Source organism: Grampus griseus (genome assembly GCF_964374135.1).
Source record: "Grampus griseus genome assembly, chromosome: 1".
Taxonomy (NCBI): Eukaryota; Metazoa; Chordata; class Mammalia; order Artiodactyla; family Delphinidae; genus Grampus; species Grampus griseus.
In genome coordinates, this window is record NC_139017.1 from 43,933,330 (window position 1) to 43,955,947 (window position 22,618).

The 22,618-nt window shown below is 42.7% G+C and overlaps 1 protein-coding gene across 1 annotated transcript in view; it reads right to left on the minus strand.

Annotated features, from left to right (window-relative positions):
- Nucleotides 1–7,057: 7,057 nt before the first annotated feature.
- The window catches only part of UTP25 (UTP25 small subunit processome component), a 29,513-nt gene continuing 13,952 nt past the window's right edge, over nucleotides 7,058–22,618 (minus strand). Inside the window, exons 8-12 of the mRNA XM_082664799.1 lie at nucleotides 18,428–18,630; nucleotides 17,077–17,259; nucleotides 16,828–16,940; nucleotides 15,858–16,103; nucleotides 7,058–8,545 (exon numbers count right to left, since the gene is read on the minus strand). Of these exons, the coding sequence (XP_082520925.1) occupies nucleotides 8,302–8,545; nucleotides 15,858–16,103; nucleotides 16,828–16,940; nucleotides 17,077–17,259; nucleotides 18,428–18,630 (989 nt within the window). The 3' untranslated portion in view covers nucleotides 7,058–8,301. The remainder of the gene's footprint in view (nucleotides 8,546–15,857; nucleotides 16,104–16,827; nucleotides 16,941–17,076; nucleotides 17,260–18,427; nucleotides 18,631–22,618) is intronic.

The following is a 22,618-nucleotide window of genomic DNA, read 5'->3' on the forward strand; positions in this document are numbered from 1 at the left end:
TCAATAATCATCTGCTATATGAGGCATTAAGCTTCTCAGAAGCCTAGACCACCCTTTAGAATGTCATACAATCCAGAAGGATGGCATACAAAACAATTTAGTGTTTGTTTATAACAACGCTACCACCACCAATAATGTATTATAATCCTGTCTTTTTAAGAGTTCAACAATTTCAGATCTCTCCTTTTAAAGGGGTAGTAATAATAATAGCTACAATCTATTGAGTGCTTTTTTTTGTTTTAGAGAAGCATCAACTAGTGAAAAACAATGTGGGTTTGGGGGAATCATACTACCTGGGTTCAGATCCTAGCTGTTATTTTTTTTAATGAATTTTTATTGGCATATAGTTGCTTTACAATGTTGTGTTAGTATCTGCTGTACAGCAAAGTGAATCAGCTATACATGTACATATATCCCCTTTTTTGGATTTTCTTCCCATTTAGGTCACCACACAGCATTGAGTAGAGTTCCTTGTGCTATACAGTATGTTCTCATTAGTTATCTATTTTATACATAGTATTAATAGTGTATATATGTCCAATGGAATATTACTCAGCCATGAAAAGAAACGAAATTGAGTTATTTGTAGTGAGGTGGATGGACCTGGAGTCTGTCATACAGAGTGAAGTAAGTCAGAAGGAGAAAAACAAATACTGTATGATAACACATATATATGGAATCTAAGAAAAAAAATGTCATGAAGAGTTTAGGGGTAGGATGGAAATAAAGACTCAGGCCTACTAGAGAATGGACTTGAGGATATGGGGAGGGGGAAGGGTAAGCTGTGACAAAGTGAGAGAGTGGCATGGACATATATACACTACCAAACGTAGGGTGGATAGCTAGTGGGAAGCAGCCACATGGCACAGAGAAGTAAGCTAGGTGGTTTCTGACCACCTAGAGGGGTGGGATAGGGAGGGTGGGAGGGAGGGAGACGCAAGAGGGAGGAGATATGGGGATATATGCATACGTATAGCTGATTCACTTTGTTATAAAGCAGAAACTAACACACCATTGTAAAGCAATTACACTCCAATAAAGATGTTAAAAAAAAGTATTAAAAAAAAGTGTATATATGTCAATCCCAATCTCCCAATTCATCCCACCACCACCCCTTCTCCCTTGGTAACCATACATTTGTTCTCTACATCCGTGTCTCTATTTCTGCTTTGCACATAAGATCATCTATACCATTTTTCTAGATTCCACATATATGTGTTAATATATGATGTTTGTTTTTCTCTTTCTGACTTACTTCACTCTGTATGACAGTCCTGTTTTTTTTTTTTTTTTTTTAAGAAGGCCTCTCAGAGACAACCTATAGGCGACTCAGGGGTCAAGCGGCAGATTGGACCACAAGACCTCTCTAAGTTGCCACCAAACTGGGGATCCGGACTCATTTCCTAATTTTGCTTTGCAATACACCTGGAGAAATGAAAAACAGGTGGTCACGAACTTTCAGAGAATTGAAGTCTGTTTTCTTGCCAGTTATTTTTCTGCTACCATCAGTTTCCATAAACCCTATGAGAAGACATATGTCCTCCCTCATTCTTATAGATCCAGTTGAACTGGAGATTACGGAAGTGATGGCACAAAGCCAGACACGTCTTAGCGCTCACTCTGCACTGTCACCAAATGGCCAGGCGTCAACCTTGAAGCACAATGTCTATGCTGCTTCCTGCAGACAAGAAGAAAGAAGAAAGAATAGGCAGAGCCTTTGGACTTCAGGACTTGTGATCCCATTTTTGTCCTCTGTAGCCATTAGGACTTGGCAATTCAGCCTGAGGCCAACAATACAGCCTGGCCTCAGTGGCTGAAACAAATGAGGGATTTAGGTTTTCACAGAAAAGTGTGAAGAGAGACCACGCAGAGCTGGGACGGCAGCTTCAGGATATGACCTGAGAGCCAGGCTCCTTCTGTCTTTTGGCTCCACCATCTTCTGTGCATAGAGTTCTGTCCTTTAGAGCTTCAACCATCACTTCTGTGTTGCAGGCAGGAAAAAGGGAAGAACAAGAGGAAAAAGTGGTGTCCCTACCAGTTTCAAAGGGCTCTGCTAAGAGTCTGCCCCAAGGTTAGGGCTCTTTTCCCTGGCCACACCCTACCGCAAGGGGGACTGGGCACTTTGTCAGCCAATAAAATCCATGGTCCTCTTACTAGGGAAGTAGGAGGCGAGTACAGGGCAAACGACAGCAGTCTCTTCTACTTTCTCTCATGTCCCTCTGTCAGGATAGTGGAGACTCTACCCCACTTTATAAAGATAAGAAAGCTGAGAGGTGGCCAGGAGGACCTGCACAGAGCCACAGTGGGTTGGTGGTAATGTCGGTGCCACACCCAGCTCGGGGTCGGTTTTGAAAAATGATGGAGAACATACAAGGCAGAAAACCCATGAACATCTGTGGGCAAAGAGCAGCTGTGAGCCCAGGGCCATCTCTGTGGGGAGTCAAACTGACAGATGAGAGGGGCTGCAGAGGGCAGTGAGAATGAGGGCTGCAGGACACAGGGCTCCATGTCATTCCCTGGGTTGGCAAGAGCTAGACAGCTTTGGCCTTGGCTCAGTTGGGAGAACAGATGGGCAGGAATTCGGCACAGCTTCCAAATCAGCCAAGCAGCAAAGACTGCCTTCTTTCCCTGTGTCAGCCGAGGCTACAGCTCCCACCGGTCCCAGCCAGCTGCAGAGACCCAAGCCTGGAGACCATGACAACTTGGCCAGGACTGTGCCATGCCCCGCCCACTGTGGGAGCCAGGAGGACAAGCAAGTGCAGGTGTTCCTCCCAGCAGTGAGGGTGACACCTAAGTGGAGCTGCCCACCAGGTTCAGATTTCTCTGTGCAGGGCGAGCAAGCCTTGTAGCAATCCACCCTCAGCCCTGACTCCGTTGGCGCATAGGACTCTAACGACTGAGACAGCCGGCCCGTTTGATTGAGGCCCAGACCTCTGTTCTTTCTCATGCTCTCACCTCCCACAGGAATGATGGCAATGTGGCCAGGGGTGAAAGGCAAATCCAGGAATTATACTGAAATGCAAGCAATGCAGAGGGAACTCCTTCCCACATCTGAAGAAAGGAGGGTCCTCACAGAAACAAGGCAAACGATGAGGGGATAGGAACGCGTGTTCAGCTCAGAAACAGGACATGATACATAGAATTTTACTGCAGCTCTGGCTGGAGCATATGGCATAAGAGGAAGAAATACAAGTCTTTAGAAAGAAATGCACTTTGTGCTGTCAGCTAGACGTGGTAGATTCACGTGGGAGGGATGGCTAGGCCCCAAGGAAAGGAGAGGGAGCTGTCTTCTCTCTTTCCCCCTCCAAAGACTACATGAATTTTGGATTATCTGTGTATCTACTCCCAATTCACTGACTCTGGTATTAAGAGCAGACTGAAATTTGTTTAGAATTCTACTTAGCTAGAAAAGTTTTTTGAATGAGACTGAAGTTTAGAATTCTGTTTAGCTAGAAAAGCCAGAAAAGCTTTTTGTGAATGGTGCAAGGATGACTACCATAACTCCTTTAGAGAGAGAAGCTGGGGGCTTCCCTGGTGGCGCAGTGGTTGAGAAGCCGCCTACCGATGCAGGGGACACGGGTTTGTGCCCCGGTCCAGGAAGATCCCACATGCTGCGGAGCGGCTGGGCCCCATGAGCCATGGCCGCTGAGCCTGCGCATCCGGAGCCTGTGCTCCACAATGGGAGAGGGCACGACAATGAGAGGCCCGCGTATCCCCCCCCCCAAAAAAAAGAGGGAAGCTGGGAAAGAGATGGGCAAGAGAGTGGGAAAGGAGAGGGCGGGCCAGCTGTGAGGGCGCCACCCCCAGGAGGATGCTCCCTGAAAGGAGCCGTCTGTGCATGCCCACTACATCCCTCCTCCGTGAGGCTCTGGCGCCCTGCAGCCACCTGCAGGTTGCACAATGAGGCTCTTCCAATGATTATAAAGAACCCCCAACCCTGTTCCCTTACCCCAGGACTTCTGTAATCTTGAGACCCTAGACTCATCAAAGCTACACTCTGCAGCCCGAAGATCTGTTCAGGCAGCCGAGGGAAGGCTGGGCAGAAGGCAGCCAGCAGGCTCTCGCACCACCTGCCTCCCCTCCTTCCTCAGTGGCCCCCACGAGGGCACAATCAGGGCTGGGAGGCTTCATGAGCCCCCCTTGGCCCTCTGGGATGTGAGGAGTCAGCAGGGATTCATACCCATCCTGCCGGGACCATCTGCACTCAATTATAAGCCCTTTGGGAGCCAGCAGAGGGCTGTTAAGCTGCCGCTGGTTCTCTATGATTAGCTAGTTCTTGTCTTTTGAATACTGCATATGGTGCAGCCAGCTGCAGAAAGCATTCATGACTCAAAGCTTTTTTCCCCTCAAAGAGAAAAGTGCTAAGCTGTTATTACTATGGGAAGAAAATAAAAAAGTTTAAAACTCTTACTTTCTGGTTACGTTCCTTTCCCTATCTTAAAATTCTACCTCTTCCCAGGATTGGGACCATTCTTTTGTCTATTTTCTACCAGCACTACATAGGTACTTGCTTGCTGAAGATGAGCCTTGCTAAGAAATATCAAGATTGGGTATAATTCCAGCTCAGGTTTTATTATCCGTGGTCCAGTAGACCCTCTTCTCTCCCTTATTTTGTGTGAGTGAGAGACCTGATGTTAAGGCATGTTTTTAATGAAACCACTCCAAAAAGTCAACTCTTTGCAATCAACTCAGGAGCCAGGGCCACTGCCGAGGCTTACCTTCTTTCCCAGGTGCTGAGCCAGGAATAGAAGCAATACTGCTTGGTTTGCACTTGAAACCCTCAGTGTTCTCTGTAGGTGAGAAGCAGTTAGCTGGCTATAAGCTAACATTAATATCAGTAGGAATGCTTAAAAGAATATGTATTTCTGGGGCTATATCACAGACTTGAAATCCAGGCTCACATGTGAGTGGAGGTCCAGAGAAGATGGAGATTTGAGAGTCTTGTGAATAGTGATAATGAAAGCCATGAATTAGCTACAATTCACAGGGAAAAGAATACGGAAATAGAAGATGGGGGTAATCAGAGTCCCTTCTTCCTCATATCTCTGAACTAGGCAAATAACTTGTTTCTTTTCTCATAATACACAGGCTCTATGGTAAACACAGCACAAATATGCCAATACCCACCGGGCACTCTATGGATAAAACAGTTCTTTGTAGAGTGGATACATGTGTAACTGATTTGCTTTGCTGTACACCTGAAACTAATGCAACATTGTAAATCAACTATACTCCATTTTAAAAATATATATTAAAAAAAATGTTCTTTGTAGCATGAATTTGGCTGGCTTAAGCCTATAAATTTGCAAAACTTTAGGAACCCATCTATATATGGAATGAATAGTTCTACTCTTCATGTTGAGAGAGAACTAAAAATGCTTATTTAAATATCTAGCAGGAAAAGTACCCCAAAAGTGATTTCACTTTTTTTTTTTTTGATGAGCAATTTTAAGCACGTCCAAGAGGAAGAAAATCTGTACCAATATGGGTTGTTCCACTGAGCCTAATGGGAGCCACATGTCTCACTATGTGAGAAGGGAGTTACAAGTTTGGAAAGGGAGAAAACAAAAGGAACCCTGTGTTGTCAGTCTGAAATTGGAGGCATGGTGTACATTCATGGCTTTCAATATATGGACACAGAAATAAATTTAGATGTCGTGGGCACATAGGTATGTGTATACATATACACACATGCAGATATTCCCCAGCTCTGACCACTGAGATGGCCTGGGACCACCAGTGGCTCCACAACGGTATTGAGTACACTTAGCACTCAAATCTTCGCTTTAAGATAATTTTCCACTAAAGAAAGCAGGGCTGGAATAGGGAAAGTATAAGACAAACTTGGAATGTCTTATAGTGTCAGAAAATAAAGAAATGCCCAAGTAAAAGGGGGATGTGTCAAGAAGACACAGGAGCCAGCTTGAAGGTGTTCCTGCTGGCCATATCTGAGACCATTTAAGCATCTAAAGGAATAACGATAATAACCAATTACAACTCACTGAATAAAAAATGAAGAATCCATACTTGTAATATTAATATAAATTAATAAAGGGGGAATGAGTGATTCTATAGTGAAAAAGTTTGGCAAGCACCACCTTAAACAAGTGGTCAGTCAGCGTCATAATGATGGGACAGGTGGAAATCATGCACCGCCTGAAGAGATGCAGCAAGGAAGATGCAGCATCGGTTCTATGCTGCTCCTGCCAAAGATGCATAAACTAAACCTAACCTAACCTAATCTGACAGGAAACACCATCCAAAATAACTGGTCTGTAATCTTCTAAAGCGTCAACGTCTATTACTCAGCCATAAAAAGAAATGAAATTGAGGGCTTCCCTGGTGGCGCAGTGGTTGAGAGTCCGTCTGCCGATGCAGGGGACACAGGTTCGTGCCCCGGTCTGGAAAGATCCCACATGCCGCGGAGTGGCTGGGCCCATGAGCCATGGCCACTGAGCCTGCACATCTGGAGCCTGTGCTCCGCAACGGGAGAGGCCACAGCAGTGAGAGGCCCGTGTACCGCAAAAAAAAAAAAAAAAAAAAGAAATTGAGTTATTTGTAGTGAGGTGGATGGACCTAGAGACTGTTATACAGAGTGAAGTAAGTCAGAAAGAGAAAAACAAATACCGTATGCTAACGCATATATATGGAATCTGAAAAAAAAAAAGGTTCTTAAGAACCTAGGGGCAGGCTAGGTAGACGCAGATGTAGAGAATGGACTTGAGGACACGGGGAGGGGGGAGGATAAGCTGGGACGAAGTGAGAGAGTGCCATGGATTTATAATATACTACCAAGTGTAAAACAGATAGCTAGTGGGAAGCAGCCGCATAGCACAGGGAGATCAGCCCAGTGCTTTGTGACCACCTAGAGGGATGGGATAGGGAGGGTGGGAGGGATACACAAGAGGGAGGAAATACAGGGATATATGTATACGTATAGCTGATTCACTTTGTTATAAAGCAGAAACTAACACACCATTGTAAAGCAATTATACTCCAATAAAGATGTTAAAAATTTTTTTTTAATTTTTAAAAATTAAAAAAATAAAGTGTCAAGGTCAAGAAAGCCAAGAAAAAGCTGAGGTACCATTCAGAATAAAGGCCACTACAGAGACATGACTACTCAAAGCAGTATGTAACTCTGAACTGCATCCTTTTGCTATAAAGGTTATTATTGGGACATCTGGCAAAATCTGAATGGGGCCCAAGGATTAGTGGCAATTTCCTGATTTGACGGTTGTTTTGAGGTTACATAGAAAAATGTCTTGTTTACATGAAATACATACTAAATTCAGGAGTGATTTTTAGGAGTGACAGGCCCAGCAACTTGGCAATTTATTTTCAGATGATTCAGGTTCTGAATTTGTAATTTTTCTGTCTGAGAATAGTTCAATTTTTTTTTTTTTTTTTTTTTTTTGGCCGCGCTGCGCAGCTTGCAGGATCTTTGTTCCCTGACCAGGAACTGAAACTGGGTCTCGGCAGTGAAAACACCGAGCCCAAACCACTGGACCGCCAGGGAACATCCTAAAAATGTTTTTAAAACTGTAACTTCTTTTCCTTTTCATGTTATATGACTTAAAAAATGACTATAGCAATGAAGACAGTGATGTTGAAGATGAATTTGCGACATCAAGAATTTCACAAAATTATTTCTTGAAATAAAGTAGAAATTAATGTTATTTTATATAATGTGATTTTTAAGTATATATTTTCACCAAAACATTTAGGAGTTAAAAAAAGATCAGTGAACGAATGTGCTCTTCTAGGTCGAATTAAAATAGATTATTTAAGGTTTAAAAAAGTTTGGCTGGGGAAAAATAACAGTTTTGCAAAACCTGTGTGATCCAAAACTAAGATGATATTCAACAGCAAGAAGTATTCCAATTTCTCATAACCAGTTCTCACAAGCAAAGAAATGCATGCCTCACTTTAAGAAGGTGTCAAATAGAAACAGGCAAATCTGAAAGAATTTACCAAGTGTAATAAATTAGAGGTGAAGTCACAACAAAAGAATTTATGGCGTACAAAAAAATTCACAAGTAGAAGATTCCTTCTATCAACTTCTCAGAGTCCCATGAGCTCTCCCCTGACCTCTGAAAGATGGGTTTTACCAAAATCTGGTTTACACTGAACTTTTCAGGTATATATCATCTGAAAAGAAAGAAGTATCTGATAAGAACCTGCCTGGTGCTCCTTCCTTGTTGCAGCCCTTCTTGGTGTAAGTGATCAGAATCAGGTCCAAGCGACACAGAACCAAGCATGACATATCACACCAAACACCATTTCCTGTCCAACCAATTCTCATCTCTCTCCAGTAATGAAGAGGTGGACGTTCTTCTTGGACTGCAGCATCTGTGCAGCCCGCTCCACCCCGACCACAGCAGCCAACCTCTGGGCATCGTACTTGGAGTAGAGGACAGTGCAGGTCCAGGCAGCTTCCTCTCCTCTGGTGGTGGCTTGCAGCATGTTACAGACTTCACTGTAGAAGTGCGGATATGTTGGCAGTTCATAGAAAATCAGGTTCCTGATGCCTTTTATTGTGTATCTGTTAGAAGGAGAAAGAGAGGCTATGTCTACATGAGAAATTTTATGGAAAAGCCACCGAAGAGTTTTACAGGGACACAGTCACTCTCGCTGTTTCACGCAAGGAGAAAGACCATGGCACAAATAACACACAGACCAAAAGTTACTCTAATTTGAGCCGGAGGGGCTCATTTTTTGTGACAGCGTATTTGAATTCCTAATGTTTGGCTTAAGATAATGATAAAATGAATTTGCACTTCTTGAGCCTAATCTGAGCAGACTGAGGTAGGGTGGGGAAGAATAGTAGACAAGGATTAGAAATCTGCCACAGAAAATTTGAAAAGCAGGCATTTCCAATTTAACTATCCTTATTATAATCAGGCAAAACAGTGTTCTATAATGGAGATGAGGTCAGACCAGACCCAGTACATAAAATAAACTGCATAAACTGTAAATGCACTCCCATTAGTCTTTTCTTGTCATTCTGTAGACATGTTAACTCCATGGCAGATGTCCCAAGTTCACCCATTTACAAAATCCTGCCCGAGGACCCATTAGGCATTATGGGAAGGCAATTAATTTCAACAGCTTCCTCGCTTCTTTCCCTGCTGCACAGGCCTGCATGGTGGGGGGGGGGGGGTGCATGCAGACCCTAGGGACTCGCCTTACGGTTCAGGTTGAGATCAATCATTTCCTCTTGGGCTCCATGACCAAAGATTTTATACGTTGACAAGGTTCTGATTTTTCCTGTTAGACTCTCATACAGGGCTGATGTCAGACTCCCTCGGGAATTTTATTTTATTCATGGATGATAAGTTTTCCTTGTCTTTTTATCCCTTAGCTCATCCTGATCTCTCTGGAGACCCTCCTCTCCCAAAATATAACTGCAGTCAATTACTTGGTTCATCTTTCCACATCCTCTTTCCATAAAGGAATTTTAATGGCTAATGATGTTGAAAAAACACAGTTCTATCGCAGTAGTTATCAAAACAAACAAACACAGAGTTCCATTTCTGCTTAGTATGTAGAAAACTCAAGAGAATACTGCTCCCATGCTAACAAGAAAAAGATAATCTACAACAGTGTTCCTTTTCCTGAGCCTAGACAGCTGATGTCACAGGGAAACCAAGTGAACTGATTCAACGGTGCCCTGGTGTGTGTTTAACAACTGATTCTCAGTGGGGGAGGATAGGTGCTGATTTGAAGCATTTGCCAATTTCTGTGGTGTAAATACTCCATTTCAAGCTACCAGTGTCATGTTGCTGAACTTGGAACTAGGAAGAGATGTGCAACCATACCTTAAGAGCTGGTATGAGCCAGCTTCAGCCCATCACTGACTGAATTCCAAAGAGTGACAAGATTGTCTGAAGAAAGACAGGACATATGAACCATTTCACCTTTGGCAGAGCACAGTGGGGAAGAGGGCAGCTGCTAAGAAAGTGGGTAGGAAGAAAAAAGCTACACTTTTAACAAGTTCTTAAAGGGCAATTATGGGCTTGCACGGCAGTTCAGAATCCCTGGGATTCCCGGACACTCCTTTACTTCACAGTCATGAGGGCTTTTCCTAGGTCTCCACTGGGAGCCCTGGAGAGACTGGAGGCAAGGCAGAAGACCTGAGACACCCCGATGGTGGTGCAGACATGAAAACTCACTCTCTTCCCAGAGCCATGTTGTACATGAAGCTAAAGCCTGAAGCCAATGAGAGGGGCAAAGGTCAACTGCCAGGGTGGAGTCAGAAGCAGCAAAACTGTGTGCCTTAAGGGAGGGGCATTAACCCCTCACCCCATTCCTCCCCACCACAGGACTTACATCCAGTGAAAAGAGCAGTCTGTCCTGGGGAAAGGGCATGAAGCCTGTTCAGTCCAAGATCCTGCACTGATGGAAGCAGATGTTTGCCACCACCGCAGAGAAGCTGGGAACTCTTTCCCACCAAGACCCCTCGTAGAACAAGGCAGAGGCTGGCCGCCGTGGAGGCTGGTGCAGGAGCCCTGGGAAAGCACCAGCTCCAAAGCCCAGGATGGACAGAACCTGCCTGCATCTGAGCTGGACCAGGAGGAGAACACCTGCCCCACTTCAAGCCTTAGGGGAGGAGCGAGCAGGAGCAGCCTGCTGCTGGGGGAGGGGCCCGAGCGTGGGAGAGGCTCTCCCTCGGCACAGGGGTGCAGGGCATGGTGAAAGCTGAGAGGGGAGCAGGACACTGAGACAAGGCCCTCCAGCACCGGGCCCCACAGTGGGCCACTGTCTGCTGGAGGAACTGGCAGTCTGTGGTAAATAGAAGGTAACTATGGTAACAACCAAATCCTAACTAGATTCACACCTGCCACACTAGTGGCCTGACAGAAGAGGTGTCCAGGCCAACTACTTACTCAGGCACTACGTTCAACTGACAATTACAAAAAACACAGAAGCAAGAAAAAGACATTAAAACCATGAGGTATCGTTTTGACTATCAAGTCACTGGAAAAAAGTAGGGTTTTACAGAAATAGGCTAATGGAGTATAAATTATTGTGAGTGTGTATTTTAGCGGGGAGGGGAGAAGATGGGAGTGGCAACACACAGCAAATTGTAAACTGGGTACAGCTTTTGAACAAGTAAGTTTTCCTTTCCAAATTTATCCTAAGGAAATGCCCAGGCAACTATGCCATCAACTACGCATAGGGATGCTCTTGGCATTATTGTATATAATACCAGAAAACAACAAGTCAATATGCCCATTAAAAGGAAACTGGCTTAATTATATACCCATACAATGTAACACTATGCAACCATTAAAAAGGATGCTATACACACCTTAAAGATTACTTATAATTACACAGAAAAGGTATTTTTACAATGTAAAGGTTTAGCAGACCTACCTTGACCAAATGATTACATTTAGTATCACCAAAAATGGGATAAACTGACACCTTGGGCCTCTTGAGGAGATGCAGGGGGAAGAACACAATATCCTCTATGTAGAATTCTTACTAAAATAATGTTTAAATCTTTGGTCCCTGAACTCTGATGCTCATTGAATCACCTATTTGTTTTTGAAAAATACCTGTAATTGGTCCCCATCCCCAAACACCATGATTTAATTGATACTGGGGTATGACCAGGGCATTCAGATTTTTTTTTTTTTTTTGCAGTACGCGGGCCTCTCACTGTTGTGGCCTCTCCCGTTGTGGAGCACAGGCTCTGGACGCGCAGGCTCAGTGGCCATGGCTCACGGGCCCAGCCGCTCCGCGGCATGTGGGATCTTCTCAGACCGGGGCACGAACCCGTGTCCCCTGCATCGGCAGGCGGGCTCTCAACCACTGCGCCACCAGGGAAGCCCCGGCATTCAGATTTTTAAAAGTTCCCCAAGGGGATTCTAATATGTAGCAAAGTTTGGGAACACTGATCTAAATAATAAGAAAACAGCCAAATCCAGATGTGGGACATTCTACAGGAAACTGGACTGGACTCTTCAAAAAATATCAGTATCACAACAAGGAACAAAGGAAGAGAATTATTCTAGATCAGGGGTTCTTAACCCTGGCACTACTGCCATTTTAAGCCAGGTAATTCTTTGTTGTAAGGGCTGTCCTGTGCACTGTAGGACGTCTAGCAGCACTCAGGCCTTGACCCGCTTGAACCACTAGACCACTAAAATAACCCTCCAACTGTACCAACCAAAAATGTCTCCAGATATTTCCAAATGTCCCTTGGGGAGCAAAACTGCTCCTGCTTGAGAACTGCTAAAATAGACTAAAGAAACATGTCAAGCAAATGCAATGTAGGATTCTTAACTAAATCCTGGATTGGGGGTGGTGGTGGTGAGAAACAGCTGTAATAGTCATTTTGGGAACAACTAGGAAAATTTGCATACAGACTAAATATTAGATGGTATTACTGCAGTAATGTCAAGTGGTATGTTAATGGTGTTGTGGTTAGATAAAAGAATGTTGTTTTTAGGCTCTACAGGCTGAAAGATTTAGGAGTTAATAAGTGTCATGAAGCCTCCCGTAATTTACTCTCAAATGGTTCAGGAAGAAAAAATACGAGATGTGAGTGGAAAGAGAGAAGGAGAGACAGAGAATGTGGGTGCATGAGAATGTGGCAAAATGCTAACAGCTGGTGGAGTCTAAGTGGAAGGAGTTAGAGATGTTCACTGGGAGAGTCTTCACTGTCAAGAAAAGGCAAAGGGCATGTCTTTGAAATGAAATCTTCCCAAATAAAAAGTTGGAGTGGGGGCAACATATAGTAGAACTATATATATATTAACTTAAAAATACATCCATAACATACAAATATATACCAAAATGCTAACTTGTTTAAGATTTTTTTCAATAAGCACATAAAATATTCAAGATAAAAGAAAAAAATCCAAATGTGTCCACTGTGATCCCAATTTTGGTATCCTTTTTAAAATGCCTGTGTCTGTGCACGTGCACGTTTTTTACATTAAAAAGACAGGAAAGAAATACACCAAAATGGGTATTTATATCAATAAGATTATAGGTGATCCCTTTTTTTTTTTTTTTTTTTGCAGTATGCGGGCCTCTCACTGTTGTGGCCTCTCCCGTTGCGGAGCACAGGCTCCAGACGCGCAAGCTCAAGACGCGCAGGCTCAACGGCCATGGCTCACGGGCCCAGCCGCTCCGCAGCATGTGGGATCTTCCCGGACTGGGGCACGAACCTGTGTCCCCTGCATCGGCAGGCAGACTCTCAACCACTGCGCCACCAGGGAAGCCCGGTGATCCCATTTTTTTAACCTAGATTTTCTAGGTTCTCTACAATAATTGTTTAATACTCTTATAATGAGAGTATTTTTAAAGCAAAATAAAACAACAAAACCAATTCCAATAGGTATTACATTTAAAAACCAAGAAAATCTCTCTTAGTACCAAATCGTCCACAGTAGAGACTAGGCATCTCCTGGAAATAAGAGAACGTGACCAGAACCCCTTCAGAGGGGCAGTTAGTACCAACTCCCATGATCTTCTGCACCTCTTCCCCTGCCTTCCTCCTCTCCTGTATGTGCTTTGGGTCTTCAGTGACCCCTACAAATATGGCATAACACTGTGACAGGACCTAAAACTAAGGACATTCCAGATGTCTATGTTATCTGACAACTGTTAAAGATAAATGAGGCACCCACAACTGACTTGCAAGGCTGGCTCCTGCATACAGTCCATAAAGACTAGGTCTGTTACTTCTACAACTGGCGTTCTCCCTGGGGCAGGGAACACTCAGAAACACCCCACTAGCGTTTCCCACCTCCAGAAATCCTACCTCCAGAGTTTCTGATTGCCCCCTGCTTAAGAATCCTCCTTCCTGTGCTAACCCACTGATAATGCTCAAAGAAAGAACTGTGAACTGTCCTCCCCTCAGGAGGGCCATCATGACCAAATGCCCATCCCATCCTAAGAATCTACTGGTTTCATCTCCCCAAAGAAAACAAATCCTCAGGTTGAAAGTTTTTTGCTAGCTCACAAACGAACTGCAATATGTCTAACACTGCCTACTTCCATAGAGAATATAAATACAGAATTTTAAAGCTGGATATTAAAGTTTAAAATACATGTACTTTTCCCAAGGTAAAATGAAAAAAATCAAATCACAAAGACACTGCAGATCAAAATACCCATCATCACCTTGGTGACCTCTCAAGCAAAAAAATCTATAGCTAGGAACTCTGAGATAATTGGCAGTTGTAGATTATCTCCATTCAACTTAAACACCCACTAACCTGGTCCAGGGTATAAAGCCAATGGCATGTGTTCGGTTTGTCTTTATAGTGACTTTGGGGACAAAACAGTTTGGTCAATAAATGAACAGTGTAAGACAGGAGACTGTCCTGCCTACTTAAGAGAAAGGGCTCCTTTGACATCATGCCCTCTCCTTGAAAAGTTGCTACTTGAGAGCAGTCCTCATCCCAGCTTAGTTCACACTTGCTACAGACAATCACGCTGGGAAGTTTCCCAATCCATCCACTTCATTTAAAGGACTTGCTTTGATGTATCAAGCTTTTGGAAAACTAAGGGCTCATTAGACCTGCTGAGTGCAAACTCCCCCAAAATACCATTTCCAACATGAATGAAAACAACAACTCACTGGAACAAAGCAAATAATGATACCAGCAAGAAGGCATTCGTTAACACTCTTGGGCCAAACAGCCTTGTCTGGGTAGCCAAGAATGAAGCCCAGCAAACACAAATGTAGTCACTCCTCAACTCTCCACTAGCAGGTCATCTAGGCAGCAGAATACCCAAAAAAGTCATGTCACGCCAGCTTGCTGCGCTCCGGCAGGCTGCTGGATCCCTCCCTCCCCATCCTGGTAAGGAGAACGTTTCGGAGGAACACCATCCTAATATCGGCATGAACTAAAAGGCAATGCAATGCCAAGGTGTATCATCTAATATGTTCCAAAGCCTAGAAGATTCAGGCTTAGATGTTAGGGATTCTCTGAGGAAACGTGCCCCTCATTAGCTTATAATTGAGAATCAATAAAACAGTAAAGTCAGAACTTAAACTCACTGGACATTATTGTGAATCAGGAAAGAAAAGGTTATAGGATGCAATTTCCAGTCTCTCTAGGTAAGAGCTTAAAAGGGGCTTTTACATTTGGCAGCAGAGAGAATTAGCAAAACAATAAAATAACCAAACTCTGGGGGCACAAAGGGCTGCAACTAATCCAAATAGTAACAGAAGGCTCAATATTACTAACACTCTAATTAGAATTTAAAAAAAGAAAAAGAAAAAAAAAGGTCAATACAACTTATTTTGTCAAAGTCATATGGTGGGGAAGCTAAGCAAACCCTGAAACCCTTAAATATTCAACTCTAAGCCCCTCACCTTTTGCTTCTCATAAACTTCAAGGAGCCCCTTAGTCCTGGTTCTCCTTGGTGCAGAAGTTGTGTGTGCACTGCCTCAGGACAAATGAGAACTTTCTGAACACTGACACTGTACTCAACTTCCATCTCCACAGACCACACAGTCCCCAATGTTTCATCTGTGCTTCTGTGACAGGTTCCTCCCTTTCCTGTATTCAGCTGAGAGCTGCTCAACTCTGTAATGTCTTTCTTGAGGGGTATACCCACAGCTACAGGAGGTACCCTAAGTATGGACCCACTCCAGATCTATATACAGGTTATGCTGTAGTCACTCATTCGTTTCTACCACCTTTTCCAACAATGCCCATTTTGGAAGAAAATCAACCAACCAATCAAGAAAAGTCTGTCCAGCCCCCCAGACTCTGGCTTGTCTGCAGGAGGTGAAGCAAGGGAGGACTTTATAACACAGCAAAGCCCACCATGCACTTGGAAGCAGGCCCTCCAGAGAGGACACTTGAAACCTGGCCCTACTTTACCTTTTGTAGAAATGGAAGCGCTCTGTGAGGAGCAGGAACTGCTTCTCTCCTTGAAGGAAGAAGTGTCTGGCCCTGGAGACACCAGACTTCTGGGTGTACTCGCAGATATGAGTGAAGTTCAGGTCCTCCTTCTTGAAGTAATTTCGGAGACGCACAAAGTCAAAGTAGGAGGGGACATAGATAAGCGTGTGAGACATGACTGCATCACGATACTGAGGCAAAATCTTGTTGACGAAAAAGTTAAACCTGATTTGGAAAGGCAAAGGGCAAAGTCAGTGGTCTAGAGGTGAGCCATAGTGCCACTGCCGACTGCATGACCCTGGGCAAGTCACAATCTCCTTCTACCTCCCCTAAGAGGCCAACTTGGCCTACCTCATTGCAAAGAGATTATGTAAGGATAAAACTTGTTAAGCACATTAAAAAGCAAGTGCTAACACTATTCATCATGAAGAATAGATGTGATGCTGGTATATCCCAGAGAATTATTCTAGGAAGTACATAACTGTATCATTCATTCATTCAGGTGTCAATCAGTCAGTCAACAAATAATTACTGAACACCTACCATGTGTTAAGCACCATTCTGCTACCATGGGTCCCCTGACTAAACACAATGAGAAGACAGGGGAAAATTACATAGAGAATTAGAAAAACAGTTCTTGCCCTGAAGGGCTTAGAATTAAGTTGTTGACATGCGGCATTAAAAAATTAATGTAATTTTAAAATGCCACAGTCTAGGGGAAAGTACCCCTGATTTACTAACCCTGCCACTATTGGAACTAGGACAAGACACTACTTCTCTGGCCTTCAGTGTCCTCCTCTGTCAATGGCATGACTGGATTCAACTATCTCATTTCATTTTGTAAATGGTTAACTAATAAAGCCAACATGGAATACAATTCTAAATTTGAATGCCCAAGTAAAATCCCTCTCTGTGACCCCCAGGGGTCCAATGGGACAGGGGAGGGTACCTGGCATCAATCACTGAAGCTAGGTTTTCAGCTTCCATCCTCTGGAAGACATGTGGGAGCTGCACCAGGACATGACTGATGCAGCCTGTCATCGGGACGTTCCTCACAGCCACCTGCCAGGAGTCAGTGAGAACATTAGGAAGTGAGCTATCCCCATTGTTGACCAAATGCTATCCTCTCCTTCTGCCTCATGACCCAAACAATACACAATACTTCATGAAAATTCAGAGAAAGAAGGAGAGAACCCACCTGGCCTTGCACATTGACGCAGTACTTGTTGAATACAGAGTTGATCTGGGCATCCTGCAGGGCCCCAAACAGCAGCGTCTGACGATAGTACTTGGACCAATTATTGAGGCTCCACATGCGCACTCGAGAAAAGTCCACCCCATGTGAGTCCAAGGGCAGTAGGTTCATGTGGTTCATCAAATGCTTTGAGCAGAAATAATACTCTATTAATACTTATTGAACAGTTACCTGTTGGGCATTGCTAACCTTTCTATAAGCCCATCATCTTATTTAACCCCATGAAGTACATACTATCATCTCCCAAATTACAAGAAAACAGGCTCAGATGGCTGAGTGACTTGCCCATAGTCAAGTGAACAAGAAGAAAAGCTCAAACTGGCCACCTCGTGGATCTTTCAAAAAGGATCAAGATGCTACCTATACAGAATATTTCTTTTAAAGGAAATTCTGAAATGCCACTCTGGTCACTCTATAAGCAACTCAGTTCCAGATTTGGACAAGAAGGGAAATGACATGGAAAACAGAGCTGCTGTCCTTCCATGACTTAGTTCCCAACAATGTTAGAAAATTCCCTGAGTGACTACATGTGCCTTTTGCTCAAAATAAAGATGACTCAACCATCAACATGCCTTTTCTATTTTAATCATATTTTTACCTTGTAATGTATATTGAAGGGTCACAAGTACTATAAGATTATTCCCTACTTTATAAATAAGTACTCCCCTTTATTTGTCCCAAACTTACTCCAAGTCCTGGGGTTGCAGAAAAGGTAAATTCTCACATGCCTTAGAAAAATAAACCTATAGTTCTGTGATGAGGATTGTTCCAAAGCACAACCCTAAACCCCAAAACACTGCAGGGTATGTTGAGAGGGAGAAAAAAAATTACAGCACAAATTATAGTAGGGGGACAAAAACATCTTACATTTCTCTGCAAAGCATCACAAATTAAGAAACCATGAGCAATGTTTTCCCATCTCCACTGAAGAGAAGACCAAACAAAAGAGAACGAGCATAAATAGGAGGAACTATTTTAGATAAAAACATTCCTGGTGAGGAGGAATTTCAACCAACCAACCAACCAACCACACTAAACTGGTCTATTACTAGAAGCAACTTTTAAGGGGAAGAAATCTTTTCTGGAGATTTGAAAATGTTGACAAGAATTTTTATCTTTCTGGATACTTTACTGACCAACTTGTGGGTAGAAGAGGGGACAACATTTCCCATTTTCAAATTGGAAAATGTGGAATATTTCCATTTCCAAGCTGAGTTTTAATCTGGACTTTAATAACCATTTCAGACTCAAACCACTGAGCTTCTTGTCTGTAAATGTTAATGACCAGCATTACCAAGACATGCTCCCAGTTCTGCATCAGGTAAATGTCAGCTTGATCAATGATGAGAAGCTCAATAGAAGACAGAAAGTCAAAATCTCTCTTCTTCTCTCCTTCTCCACCAATGATGGTCCTCAAGCCCAGAGGAGAGGCAATGAGGATGTCTGACGAATAGAAGGGGGCATAAAGTCGGATGCTTCTCTGCAGTATTGCCACTCCTATACACAAAACAGCCAAGCACACATCAGTTCATGAGTCACCACCAAGCCATTAGCTTCCACCCTCTCAAACTGCAGCCTCCCCTTGTACCTTCCACATCTTCCCCTTTGCATATAATTGTGCTCAAACTGCTTTAATTATTAAAATCATCATCATCATCCCTCCTTTGCATCTACGGTCCCTTCTAGCTCCCACCCTCTTCTTTTCCTTCACTGGCAAACCTTCCAGAAAATTGTCTCTACTTTAAAATCTCCCACTCACTCCTTAATGCACTGCAATCTGCCTCTGGGTCTCAGGACACCACTGAAATGACTCTTGCTAAGGTCACCAACAGCTCTCAGTTCCCAATTCAATGGCACTTTAGTGTTTCTTGTCACGAACGCATAAGCACACCCTCTTTGAAATGCTCTTTTCCTTACCGGTGGTTTCCACGACTTTAACACTTACTTCTCCTATTACTGACCTGGTCCTTATCTATTTTTCCATATTCAAAGAGCTCTTCTACAAATCCCTGGATTCACCCACAAGTTCTCTTTCACTCTACATAAAGCTTTGGATAAATATATTCACTAATTATGGCTTTGACATTATCATCACAAAAATTTATATTTCCTGCCGACATCTCTCTCCTAAGCAACAAGTAGCAGTTTGTAGAGAGCCCAGATCATACGTGAAGGAGATTCACTTGCTAATCTTAAAGCACCTACCAGAGGGGCAGAAGCTGGCTGGGACTCTCTCTGGGGACAGAATGCTGGCAGATGCTACTTTTACAGGTTCCCTCTACCGTGATGGCACGGGTGGGTGCCGTTTTTTGCACTCTCACTCTAAGTTGCTAACAGTGGTGGTGGGTGAGTACCCCCACCCCACTTCCCTGCACTACTTGTGTGCAGCACTGACAAACATGGCCAACCAGCAGCCATGCCTACCCCATCTCATGCCACTTGCAGGACACGACCTGAGGCAACAAACGCATGCAGCCCACACAGGGGACACTCCTTGAGCACCAGGCTCAGGCAGATGGGGGTGGGACTGCATTTCTAGACTCCATGGGAGTGAAACAAACAGAGAGAGAATTTATAAGACAACCAAGAACTAGGAAAAAGTTAAAAACACAGTTCATCTCCCACACAGGGCCACTCCTTCAACACAGGGGGCAATAACTGTTTTGCATAATACATAGAAACAAACACAGAAAGTCAAGCAAAGTGAGGAAGCAGAGGAACATGTTCCAAATGAAGGAACAAGATAAAACCCCAGAAAAAATATTTAATGATAAAGAATTCAAAGTCATTGTCATAAAGTTGCTCATCAAACTTGGGAGATGAATGAACGAACACGGTGAGAAACTCAAGAAAGAGATAGAAAATATAAGAAAGTTCTGAACAGAACTCACACAGCTGAAGATTATAGTAATTGAACTGAAAAATACACTAGAGGGAATCAACAGCAGACTAGATGGTAGAAAAGAACAGATCAGTGACCTGGCAGACAAGGTGGTAGAAATCACCCCAACAGAACAGCAAAGAGAAAAAATATTTTAAAAATATGAGGACAGTTTAAGGGAACTGTGGGACAACATCAAGTGTACTATCATCGGTGTTAAGGGGTCACAGAAGAAGAGAGAGAAAGGGGTACTAACATCCACATTATAGGGGTCCCAGAAGGAGGACAGAGAGAAAGAAAGGGGCAGAAAACTTATCTGAAGAAATCATGGCTAAAAATGTCCCTAACCTGGTGAAGGAAACAGACATTCAGGTCCAGCAAGCACCAAGAGTCCCAAACAAAATGAACCCAAGGAGATTCATATCAAGACACATTATAATTAAAATGTCAAAAGTCAAAGGTAAAGAGGGAATCTTAAGCAGCAAGAGAAAAACAACTAATTACAGATAAGGGAATCCCCATAAGAATATCAGCTGATATTTCATCAGAAACTTTGTGGTCCAGAAGGAGATGGCATGATATGTTCGAATATGCTGAAAGGAAAAAAAAACTTCCAACAAAGAAGGAAGGAAATAATAAAAGCCAGATGAGAAATACTGAATAAATGAAACGGAGACAAAAAAAAAAAAAATCAGTGAAACTAAGAGCTGGTTCTGTGAAAAGATAAACAAAATTAACAAACCTTTAGCCAGACTCAATAAGAAAAAAAGAGAAGGGGCCCAAATAAAATAAGAAATGAAAGAGAAGTTATAACTGACACTACAGAAATACAAAGTATCATAAGAGACCACTATGAACAATTATACACCAAGTCAGATAACCTACAAGAAATACATAAATTCCTAGAAACACACAATCTTCTAAAACTGAATCATGAAGAAACAGAAAATGTGAATAGATCAATTACTAGTAATGTGATTGAACCAGTAATCAAAAAACTCCCCCAAAACAAAAGACCAGGACCAGAGAGCTTCACTGGTAAATTCTACGAAATATTTAAAGATTTAATACCTATCCTTCTCAAACATATTCCAAAAAACTGAAGAGGCAGAAACACTTCCAAACTCATTTTATGAGGCCAGCATAACCCTGATACTGAAACCAGACAGAAACACCACAAAAAAAGAAATGTACAGGCTACTATGCCTGATAAACATAGATGCAAAAATCCTTGACAAATTATTAGCAAACTGAATCCAACAATACATTAAAAGGACCATACACTATAATCAAGTAGAATTTATTCCAGGGATGCAAGGATGGGTTGACAAAGTGGGTACAGAGGGAATGTATCTCAACATAACAAAGGCATATACGATAAATCCACAGCTAACATCATATTCAGTGGTGAAAAGCTGAAAGCATTTCCTCTAAAATCAGGAACAAGACAAGGATGCACACTTCTGCCACTTTTATTCAACATAGTATTAGAAATCCTAGCCACAGCAACTAGGCAAGAAAAAGAAATAAAAGATACCCAAATTGGAAAGGAGGAAGTAAAACTGACTATTTTCAGATGACATGATACTTTATGGAGAAAACCCTAAAGACTCCACCAAAAAACTGTCAGAACTAATAAATAAATTTAGTAATGTTGCAGGATACAGAATTAACAAAAATCTGTTGCATTTATATACATTAATAATGAACTATTAGAAAGAGAAATTAAGAAAACAATCCATTTACAATAGCATCAAAAAGAATAAAATACCTAGAAAAAAATCTAACCAAGAAGGTAAAAAACTTGTACTTGGAAAACTACAAGGTATTGATGAAAGAAATTAAAGATGACACAAACATGCAAAAATACACCATGCTCATAGATTGGAAGATTTAGTACTGTTAAAATGTCCATACTGGACACCAAGGGGGGAAAGTGGTGGTGGGGGTGGGGGTGTGATGAATTGGGAGATTGGGACTGACATGTATATACTAATATGTATTAAATGGACAATAAGAACCTGCTGTATAAAAAAGTAAATAAAATTCAAAAATAATGTCCATACTACCCAAAGAAATCTACAGATTTAATGCAATCCTTATCAAAATACCCATGACATTTTTCATAAAACTAGAATAATTCTAAAATTTGTAGAGAGCTGCAAAGGACCCTGAATAGCCCAACTGATTATGAGAAAGAAGAGCAAAGCTGAAGGTATAACACTACCTGATTTTAAACTACACTACAAGTCTACAGTAATCAAAATTGTATGGTAATAGCACAAAAACAGACACAGTTCAACAGAACAGAATAGAGAGCCCAGAAATAAATCCATATTTATATGGTCAATTAATCTATGACAAAGGAGGCAAGAATATACAATGTGGAAAAGACAGTCTCATCAACAAATGGTGATGGGAAAACTAGACAGCTACATGCAAAAGAATGAAACTGGACCACTAGCTTACATCATCTACAAAAATCAACTCAAAATGGATTAAAGGGCTTCCCTGGTGGCGCAGTGGTTGAGAGTCTGCCTGCCAATGCAGGGGACATGGGTTCGTGCCCCAGTCCAGGAAGATCCCACATGCTGCAGAGCGGCT